A 10,832-nucleotide genomic window follows, 5' to 3' on the forward strand; every position below is an offset into this window, starting at 1 on the left:
GAAAATCAGTGCTTAGGTCTGGCCGTGTAAGTAATGGAAAAGTGAACTTAGGGTTGGTCTGGCAGGAATCTACTGGATTCAAGGCAATGTAAACCTCTTCAAAACAATTTTGAGGTCTAATAACTTACATACTATTGCAAGGCAATTAGGAACATAGAAAAAATAAGTTTTGATGTTTCTGTACCTCAGCAATAACTAATATCAACCTCATGGAAAAAGGACACCCAACTGAACAAAAATGATAACAAATAGAAATGCTTTTTAGCATCCCAAAGAACTTAGCAGAAAAACATGTATTAGTCCCCAGAGGTTCAAAAGAATGGATTAAATTGTTTTCCAAAGGATGTATTTCTTCAACCATTAGGCTTCTTTAGATGTTATCTTAAAAGCTATCTGAAATGACTGCAGAACTCTAATGGCTGCTTTATTAAATGTTATAGGGTTTTTCCACAAAGGGTATCTGCGTTACTCTTTGGACCTCAGAACCTTATTATTTGAATGAGACTATTCTTAAATTAATGGGCTGTTCAAACCACCGCAGGTGACATACAGTGTGTTAGCTCGGCACATTCCAAAAGATGAAAAAAACAAAACAAAACAAAACAAAACAAAAAACCATAATTGAAATCATTCATACTGACTGTTATTGAGTCCAGGAATCCATTGTCTTGCACAGGCTACCCTTCTGATTGCTGTTCTCTCTTAAGTGCCTCAAATGTGAACCATCTGGCTCTGTGGTCACACCAGAGACATGAGAAGGAGAGAAAAGACTTTAATTCCATGTCTAAGGCTGATCTGATGTAGTCTTAAAATGTGCACCCTTTGGGACAATGTTTTGATACCAGAAACACAGGGAGGACCTGAAGGCAGAGCTGACCTCACCCTGCAAATCTCACCCAAAAATCTCATCCCAAATTTGACACTGAAGGAATCCAGGATTTTAGCTAGAAGCATCTTTTGGTTAGAAGTAATTTGCCATAAAATGGTGAGAGTTCCTCCAAGAGGAGACGGAGTCAGAGGTCTTGTCAACTTTCCCCTTCCTTTGCACAGAACACGGGTAAAGGAGAGTCTTGCTGGCCAAACTAAAACCTATTAAGTGGGATTTCCAGTGCCCTGGCTCAGCTGACAACTAATTTGTTTTGCCTTTGCCTAGCAGGGATTTTCCATGCAGTGGACTCTTGTTTGCTATGTAAGTCATCTGAGTATTTGTTAGTGTCATAGCCAGAGCCAGATGATGTTTATTCTGCTAACATCCAGTCGGGCTCCAGCAGCACTCATTGAGGTCAGGGCTTTATTTATAGAAGCAGATATACATTGAGATTCATTTTCTTCCCCTTGCTGTAATCTACCTAAGCTCATCCAAAATAGAAAGAAACATGCAGACATGCAAGTAATATACTAATTGGGCCAGATCCTCCAGTGGCATGAATTAGCACAACACCAAGCCAATGGAAAAAACAAAAACAAACGAACAAAAAAAAAACACAACAGCATTTTAGCACAGCTGAGGCTCTTGTCTATTATTTCTCGCAGGGTTGGGAAGGGAGGGGTTTAAAAAAGAGAAATAATAAAGCAAAAAGAAAAAGCCACGAAGCAATGAAAATGTCCCAGCCTGTGGCAGAGCAGCTCTGCAATGCAAAATTCCTTCACCCAGATCTGCAAAGCGAAGTATTCCTTCCTCCTGTGCTCCCAGTCACTGGAAAAGTGCAAGAACCAGCGTGCAGAGAGGTCCAGACAAGGCAAAGTAACAAGACTTAAAGCGATTTACCTGAGGAAACTGAGAAGGCATTGTCAACGTACGAAGTCTGAGAGAAAGCAAAGCAGGAGACAAGCTGAAGGTAAAATCCCCAGGCAACCAGGCTGAGGGCAAACATGCTGCCTGCGCCCTGGGCAACTGCAGCCTGGAGGCGCAGCTCTGCTTTGGGGCTTGCTCGCTCTCTACTCTGCCTCTCTGTCTGTCTTGCCTGCTCGCTTCCTCTTTCCTCGCTGGCTGCGGGATGCGTGTGTGTCTGTGTGTCTGCGTGTGTGTGTACGGCTCCGACCGCTCTCGCTCCCTCGCCGTGCCTTTAGGAAGCAAGAATGCCAACCATTTCCCATTAAATCTTCTCCTTACACTAGGCACGGTTATATTTAACTCCTGTGCTGGATCAGTTGCCCCCATTGTGGATGTTAGCTGCTAAAACGGTGGCGGTGGGGATTCTGTTTTGGTAACAGAAGCAAAAAGGCACTTTGGGTTGATAATAATAATGAGCAGGGAAGGGAGAGATTAGAAACTGGACTATAAACAGCATCCCTCAGTGCAGGCAACCAGACAACAATGTCGAGATGAATAAAATCCCTGATTGATCATCTTCTACAGGTCACTAATTGCCTTAATGAGCGAGCTGAGCAGTGACCTTACATCTGTTTATAACTGGGGGTGCTTTGCATTCGCTTACACCGTACATCTTCGGCTGAGGGATGCCACTGAGGCTCCACAGCCACAGATCATTATTTAGCATTTAAGAGAAAACGAAAGCATCACTAGTAGTTGATCAGACACCGAGTGACTGCAAAGAGTTTAGTGACAGGGCGCAACAGGTGGAAGAAACAATAAGTGTGCCATTAAGAGGTGACTGAAACGCAATCGGCTCTGGGGTGGTGGCAGCCGACGCACCGCACAGCGCCGTGGGAGGAAAACAAACCTCTTGTTTCTGAAAAGCAGCGTGAGCCTTTGTTACCTGTACAAAAGCCTGGCGTTTCTGTGCTTTGTTCCAACTGGCAATAAGTTTCTGTCATGAGAAGGGTCCTTCACACATTCCCTTTCCGCTTGGGATCTGACAGCTGCTTCCATTAAGAGCAGAGGTGCTCACTGGTGTGAAAACCGTCATTATTCCTGCCCTCCCAGATGGAGATGTTCGTTGCCCACTGCTTATTTGTCTCCTGAGATAAACAGGGGAATCTTTTGGATTAATTACAGAATTGATTTTTTGTTTTCACCTGAGAAAAATTACTCACTGACAGGGACAGTGATGTATTCCCTCGGGTGATAACTCCTACTGCACACTACTAAAGGGCAAAGCGATGCATCTGCACAATTCTAGCTAAACTGTCTTGGCTTTTAGTAGTCCCTGCAAAGTTTATCATGACAAGCCCTAAGTACATAAGAAAAATATCCAGTTGCCTGTTTATAAGGATAAGCAGTGGACAATTCCCACTTTAGAAGGCTGCATGAACACTGGAAAAAAAATCCTCAGAAGTTAAAATGTCATGATTTTATCAAAAGAGGCTCTCCATGGGCCGCAGCCTCCTCCAGGCCACATCCACCTGCTCCACCGGGGGCTCCTCCACCCACGGGGGGGCTGCAGCGTGGAGATCTGCTCCATGTGGGACCCATGGGCTGCAGGGGGACAGCCTGCTCCACCAGGAGCCTCTCCATGGGCCACAGGGGAACTGCTGCTGCGTGCCTGGAGCACCTCCTGCCCTCCTGCTGCACTGACCTTGGGGGCTGCAGGGCTGCTTCTCACCCCTCTCTCCCAGCTGCTGTGGTGCAGCAGTTTTTCCCTTTCCATTATTTGCTCTCCCAGAGGCCCAACCAGCATTGCTCATGGCTGGGCTCTGGCCAGCAGTGGGTCTCTTTTGGAGTTGGCTGGAGCTGGCTCTGATCTGACATGGGGCAGCTGCTGGGCTTTGCTCACAGGAGCCACTCCTGTAGCTTCCCTACTAGCAAAACCTTGCCATGTAAACCTTTGACTTTGCAGTCAATTTTTCAGTAGAAACTTTTGGTCCTGTGGAAAACCCTGATTAAACATGCTTGCTTTGTCAACATTCTCCTCTCTTCACTTACCATTGCCACCACTTCAAAGTCTGAGCCTGCTTGACTTGAAACGGCGCTCAGCCAATGCAAGGGAAAGCTCTGTAGGCACACACTGTGCTGAGGAAAACACAGCATATTCCAGACAAAGCTTCAAAGGAGATGTTCAGATTTATATTTGAACAGACCTCTTCATCGTGACGGAGCTGTAGTGCATCACATTGTGAGTTTTCAGTGGAAGCACATTGAGGACAGCAGAAAGTACTCTCATTACAGGTCAGCAAGGCAGGCCATGCAGGTACTGGCTTTTGTTTGCTCTACTTTTAAGGCATTGACCTTACTAGCTGAAAGTGCTGGCAAGGTTGCTGATGGTTTCAGTGGGAGAGGAATGAAGTCCCTTGGACATGAACAATAAAAATGGACAATAGCTGTGGGCTTTTTGCCCGAGTACACGACTGCCACTCGGTGCTAAGTGGCGCTTCGTGCCAGATGACAAGGATGCACACCTGGCTGCAGGGCTTGTCCCTGACCTCTGTGGCATTGGCTCACGTGATGGAGATGATCCCGAGGAGGGGAAGTGTCATGTAGCAGAGTGAGTCTTACATGGTGTGAGAAACTCGACAGACGTGCTTTCCAGTCCCCTGAGCTATCGATCAGCTGTGAGCTTGCTCAGCCAAGCAGTTCATTTCTCCAGCAATTCCCATGGGCCCACAAAGTCAATGGAAAGCTTCTGCTCCCTTCAGAGAGAGCTGCATCAGACAGCTAAGGCCACTGCTCTGAGAACATGAATCCTTGTCTCTATCATGCACATAGTAATTAATAACAAACCTGGATTATTTTCTTCCTTCTATATTCACTGTGGCTGTTATGGGTGGTGTGGTGAAAACCACATAAAAATGACTTAATTCTGCAACTGCCAATAACCTATAAAAATTTGGGAATAAACATTTATTTATTTATTTATTTATTTATTTATTTTGCTCTGAAATTATGCAGCTGCTAAAAACAAAGGAAGTGTATACTGCATGATTCTTACTCACCTAGATTTGCTACTCAGATACCAGCCTTGCTACTTATTGAATGGCAATACAGCGGCTTCAGAGGTATTTTTATTTCAGATGCCAATAGTTTCAGAAAGAAACACAGCAAAGTATTGACAATCTGCAGTTTCTAAGTCTCATAAGATACCACCATGACTTAAAGGGAGAACAAAGTCTGAAGGACTTGACTTTAAAAATCTTTCTACAATGGGAACCCCAGAAACCAAGATGTCATCTGACATCTAACACTCAAAAATATAAGAATACCACAGTTTTATTACAGGCAATCAACTACAGTTTTAAAAATCCTAGTTTGAGTAGATACCATAACAGGTAATAAAATATCAAAAACCAACTAGCAGTTACACATTGAGAAAAAAAAAAAAAAAAAAAAAAAAGCCTGAACAGTTACAAGTTTACCTGCTGTTGCTTGATCTTTTCAGCACAGAGATGACCTCTTCCAAGTGGATGGAAGAATGCTGATCATTCCTACCATACAGATAGACTTTATGGACCTATCTTTCCTATGCAAGAATTAATGAATACTTGTTAAAAAGAATGCTTTTTTTTCTCGGTCCTATCTATTTTCTGTTGGCAGATCCTTCATCAACAATCCAAAGGAAAATGAATGTAGTTCAAATAAAATATCATCAATCTCAGGGTCCAGTATGAACACAGTTCTAATTAAAAGGATAAAGATAATTGAGATTTTCTAGTTCAAAAGGCTGAATGCTCTTCTGCTGAGTGGGCCAAAGGTAAAACAGCAACCCAGTGGTAATGCAATAATTCAATAACAGACACTGTCTGCAAAGTAGCACAGAAGAATTCTGCTCATTCAATTAGTGTGCGAGATGGAGAAGATTTTTTATAATTATGTCTTCCTTGCAAAACTTGTTAGTTATTTAACAGTGATTGGTTTTCACAATAAAAATATCTGGTCAAGTTCACACACTGGCATCATTCATGCCGAACATTTAGATTTTGTACTTGGACAACGTGGCTAACATCGCTTTGGAAGACATTATTATCTACAAGAACAGAGGCAACTGCTGAAGTGAAAACAAAAATTGGAAATGCTGAAAAACAAAGAAGGGCTTCATCATTTCATTGCTGATAAGTTTAGATTTGTTTAATTCTGAAGCCCATATAGGACCAGACCCCCAGACTGAGCGATGAAATAAATTGAGCCATGTGGGAGAGTTCTGACTCCACAGCTCCACTCGTGCTGCTCACCCAGCAGGGCAGCAGGTCACTGTGTGTGGCCAGCTAAATGCAAGCCAGTGCTAGTAAGTCTTCAGATGGATGAGCACATCCTAAGGGCAGCACGTTGATGCCTAGCAACTTCCAACAGCAACCCTTTTGGCAAATTTATCACTTAACAGATGTTTGATACATTGCACAGCAAGAGTGGCCTTCTGTCCCCCACTTCTCCATGTATTTCCACTTGCAGAGATACAAAACTGGTTAGTGAATTTCACTTACTTTACACCTTCCAGAAATTATTTGTCTTCAGAGCAGCCCAAATCTCACCCCATTTTTAGTTTTCAGATCCAAACTCTAACTTTGTACCTTTAGACCTGTTTCAAAGGCTCAGCCTTTCACTTTTTTTTCCCATGATTAATTCCCATGCATGCTTTTTTTTTTTTTCCCTCCCATTGATTGATAATAGAACAAGCTACAGCATAGAAGAGTTATGAACATGATTAAACATTAGGGGATAATGCCAAGTGACTTCCATCAAAGCTATCAGAAGAACTGCACTGTGGCCTTCTAATGCTGGAAGACAGAACAAAATAAAACAACCTTAAAACAATAATTCAGCTGCTGACCTTTTAAACATTACTCCTCTTCCCCTTTCCTGTTGTTTCATCCTTGTTTTTCAAACTGCAAATCATTTATCATTTGCTGTGGGATTGTTTATAATTCTGTACAACAGCGGGGTTGTTTGAGTGCATACCTGCAGAAAGCCTCTGCATATCTACAATGCAAACGTTTGCTGTAAAGAAACACACAGTCAGGAATCCCATGGAGATGCAGAATGGTTATTTAGTGCCTTTATAGCATGTCCAGTGTGTCCTTTTTGTGCTTTATCTGCTGCACAGGAGCAGACCACCATGCAGGACAAATGTAATGCTCGATGCTTCTTAGATGCGATGCACTCATCGCGCATGCATCTAGAGGAAATGGAAATAGTTCTCAGGGTAATTCTTTCATCTTGAATAATTTGGGTTGTCTATTTGCTGGTTTTTACTCCTATTAGTGAAGGTCTGCAGGAGTTGCTGCCTGTACTTGTATAACTGCAGTGCTGCTGGAGGCACAGAGCAGGAGAGGATCTGGCAGTAATTGGCTCTCATGACTCCTACTTGAGTGATTTATCATCCAGCCTGCCAAGAAGCCCAATCAATTAAACACCACAAAGCACAATCTTCTTTTTTCCTCTGTGAATATTCTTGTTTTAACAGTCACTGTGGTCTCTGGACTCTCCATCCCAGAGTGCTACATGGATGCTGGCAATGCAGCACCTGCACCAGCTGTCTGTACTGCACCATTGCATCATTAAGATGTAAGCAAACAGAGCTGAGTACCAGGGCACACACCTCAGAAAATGCCCCTCACCATTGGCACTGCAGCTTTCTGCAGAGGATCCCTGCTAGGTGAGTTGCCAGAGCACCCCAATTCAGGAAAAGATTTGATCATGAATGGAACCTCAGACATCCAAGTGAAGCCAATGAAGCTGCTCCTGAAATCAAGCATGTGCCTTTTTTTTTTTTTTACGATAAAAAGCAAAAGGAGTGCTGACCATCATGCTATGGCAAGCAGAACTGTGCAGAATAAACAAGACTTCTCTGGAACCGCACTTGTCAGGCAGCCCACACCCCCACTTCAAATCTGCTGTGCTTGTAAGGTGATGGCTGATTTCAGAGGCCGCTGGGTCAGGTAGAGAGGCTTTGCCTTTTTACAGGGCTTTAAATTTCAAAGCCCGGGCAGTACTCTTACTGTGGCAGCACACAAGGCACAGAGTTGGGCACTGCACATTGCCCAGTCATCCTGGTACACCAGAGTTGTCGTCTTCTAAACACAGGATGCAGCTGAGCCTAATTAAACCAGACAAATGCATTTTCCAAGCTCCCTTTGCAGAATTAGGGAACTATAATTAAGGCTGCGCTAGCATTGCCATTTTAAAGTCCTACTTTTGAAGGTTCTCTCATTTGTATTAAAGACATCCTTGCCAAGCGGCAACTTGGCACAAAGGGATGAAAACTTTGAATAAAGTCAGCTCTGACTCCAAGCTCAGTAATAAAGGGCTCACTGCTTTCAGCTACCTAGAACGAGGCCGTGGGTGAGCTACCTATCTGGTGGTATAAAATACCTGGTAGGGCTGAAATGTTCATTCTTTCCAACAGAATTTCTACTGCTTTTCTGAGCCCTTGGATGTTACCCCTGTCTTTGCAGTGAGCAGCTTTGTGGCCTGTCTAACAAGGTGCTCACACCTAGCCCCCAGCCACGTCTCCTCGCTGTGACAAGGACACTTAAGTCCCCGGGTATTGGTATCAGCACCTTCCACGGCCATGGTCTATAAAATGCCCTACGTGCACATTATCTTAATGACAGCATCAAGGATACAGATGACAGGTTCTTCAAGCGCTCTTTAAGATTGCCAACTCTTTTTTTTTTTTCCATACATCTAATGTGTTGATTTCATTACAGAGAGACTTTTATCCAGACACCACGGAGCTCTAGCTTGGACGCGTGCCTGAGGGCACGTTGTCACTGCAGCTGCAAGGTGGTGTGGAAGTACACAAACCTGCTGCAGCCACCACACAGCCAGCAGAAGGGCCTCTGCATGGGACATTTCGGTTCCCAGGTAGGGTACAGGTTATGCTTTTTCATGCTTCAACAGCTACAGTTAGTCAGTGCACAAAACCATGCCCAGGAATGCAGTGATTGCTTTCTGGAAGCAAGAGGCACACAGATTGATGGTGCTGCATACATTTTGGGTGCAAAAATGCTTAATGTGGGTCCTTCCACTATTTCCTCATTTGGTAGCATTAGCAACAATAGAGACAACAGGGAAATCTCCCATCAGCCAGCTCTGTGCAAAGATTTTTCTAAGTTGCTGACTTCCGTATGTTCATGGTGATTTATACAACCCTAGATTGACAGCCAATGCATTGTCAACTCCAAAACACAGCAATGCAAACTGTCTTAAAAGCATCCCTCCATTGCATCCAACTTAAGAGTTTTCCCCAGGATATTACACAATTGCTCAGACTGCTGGAGCTGACAAGTCAAAAAAGTCTGAAGTAAACTATTCTATACTACATATTCAGTGGTGTTTCCTTTCTCTCTACCTTGAAAACACTGATAAAAAAAAAAAAAAAAATCTACAGAGTATTAACTGAAACAAGCAAATTGTCATTCTATTAATTTCTCTTACTTATTTCTGCACTATTTCAGGCAGCCTCGAGATTCCTGGAAAGAACAGACACTGAAATCATTTTCATTTATATTAGTGTGTGCCATAATTAGCTCGAAGGGTCTGCTTTACTGAGGGCCTCTTTAAAACCCGTCCATCTGTTTTCCATCAAATCACCAAAAGAAACAGCAAATGTCCCTTTCAGAATAGCTGTTTCTTGCCCATTACAGTATCCAGTTATAAGTAAATAAATCAGAAGTTACATTGCCTCTACGTTGTTACAGTGATCAGCTCTGATATCTGCTGTGATCTCAGAACATCACTAAGTAGCAGGGTGGCAAGCACACTTTTCTACACTAAGCACAGCAACTGAGGTCTTTATAATAGCATAAAAGCTGCACCTGGGATCTTCAGCCCAACTTACAAAGCCACAATGTGGCCAGGGCAGAAATAAGTCACGTTTAGTAGCAGTTTTCCTACAGCTTACAGCCAGCGTGTGCATTTTGTGGGTGCAGTGGCAGGCCTGCAGATTCACTGCAGTTTTTTTCAGGTGTATTTGTTTTTTTTCACTGGTGTTTGAAAATAAATCTGTCCAGACCAAGCATACATCTGATTCCTCATCAAGATGGGTATATGCCGTAAGGCTGTAACAGTTGATGGCAAGCATTCATTACACGCCAAAATGTTCACGGGAGGGACAGCCTACAGAACTCACTATCAGACTAAAAGTAAAAAAATTAAAAAGCTAATCTGCAAACTAGAGCTGTTGGCAAGATGAGCATACCATGAGACAGCAGGAACACATTTAACACAGAATATCTTGTGAGGTGTTGAGACAGTAACAAACTTTCCTTCTTGTTCTTCGTTTCCACTTACCTGGCAATTCTGTTTTTGTTTTGGCTGCCGATTGTTTTGACCCTGGTTGCACAGTTAGGTTAGCTGGGAGGTTTTAGAAGCCTCTGTAATGCTTTTCTTATACCGCTTGTTGGTTGTGGGTTTGTGACAGGCCCCTTTTGTGCATGCCTGTGTCTTCTCTTTGTATAGGACAATCGTTGCTGGCCTGAACTGCTGAGTTTCCCCAACCTGAGCAGGCCACTGCAAGAAAAGCTTTCACGGGAACTAAACTAGTGACTGACAGAGGTCACCCATGATAGGTACACCAAATCTTCAAATATTTTTTATTTACCTTAAAAAAAGGACTCAGAGCTGTGCTTCATTCAACCATAATTTAAACAAAGTACCTTACACTCAGTACCTCTTCCACAGCACCTTCTCTCAGCCAATGCCCTGGCCTTTTGTTCCTCGCGAGTTCGGTGCCTTGCGACTGTTCAGTACCTTTAATTCTGTGCTCTGGCCTTGAAAGATTTCACATTGGCTAAAGCCGTATGGGCCAGCACTCCCTAGACCTATGAGATCTGTAGTTTCTTGCTCCTTTAATAAAACAGGGACATGTCAAAGATATTTTTCTTCCCATCTCAACTCTGAAAAAATGTTCGTCTTTCATACAGTTTCAGCTGCCTAACACCCCCCTTAGATGCAACTCCATGGTGTAAGACAAGGCAAGCTATATAAACAAAGTAGC

At 43.4% G+C, this 10,832-nt stretch overlaps 1 protein-coding gene and 1 long non-coding RNA gene across 4 annotated transcripts in view; one reads left to right on the top strand and one right to left on the bottom strand.

Annotated features, from left to right (window-relative positions):
• Positions 1 to 2,872, bottom strand: part of COLQ (collagen like tail subunit of asymmetric acetylcholinesterase) — a 41,657-nt gene extending 38,785 nt beyond the window's left edge. The window contains exon 1 of one of the 3 annotated variants that reach the window (XM_068674287.1): positions 1,769 to 2,872. In XM_068674287.1, the coding sequence (XP_068530388.1) occupies positions 1,769 to 1,874 (106 nt within the window). In that variant the 5' untranslated portion in view covers positions 1,875 to 2,872. The remainder of the gene's footprint in view (positions 1 to 1,768) is intronic. The other 2 variants (XM_068674286.1, XM_068674288.1) reach the window with 2 other exon arrangements.
• LOC137852504 (uncharacterized) lies at positions 740 to 10,825 on the top strand. Its single transcript, XR_011093889.1, has 3 exons — positions 740 to 1,838; positions 7,296 to 7,487; positions 8,542 to 10,825. It is a non-coding gene; the product is annotated as an uncharacterized lncRNA (long non-coding RNA).
• Positions 10,826 to 10,832: the final 7 nt, after the last annotated feature.

This window comes from Anas acuta, chromosome 2 (genome assembly GCF_963932015.1).
Source record: "Anas acuta chromosome 2, bAnaAcu1.1, whole genome shotgun sequence".
Classification (NCBI taxonomy): domain Eukaryota; kingdom Metazoa; phylum Chordata; class Aves; order Anseriformes; family Anatidae; genus Anas; species Anas acuta.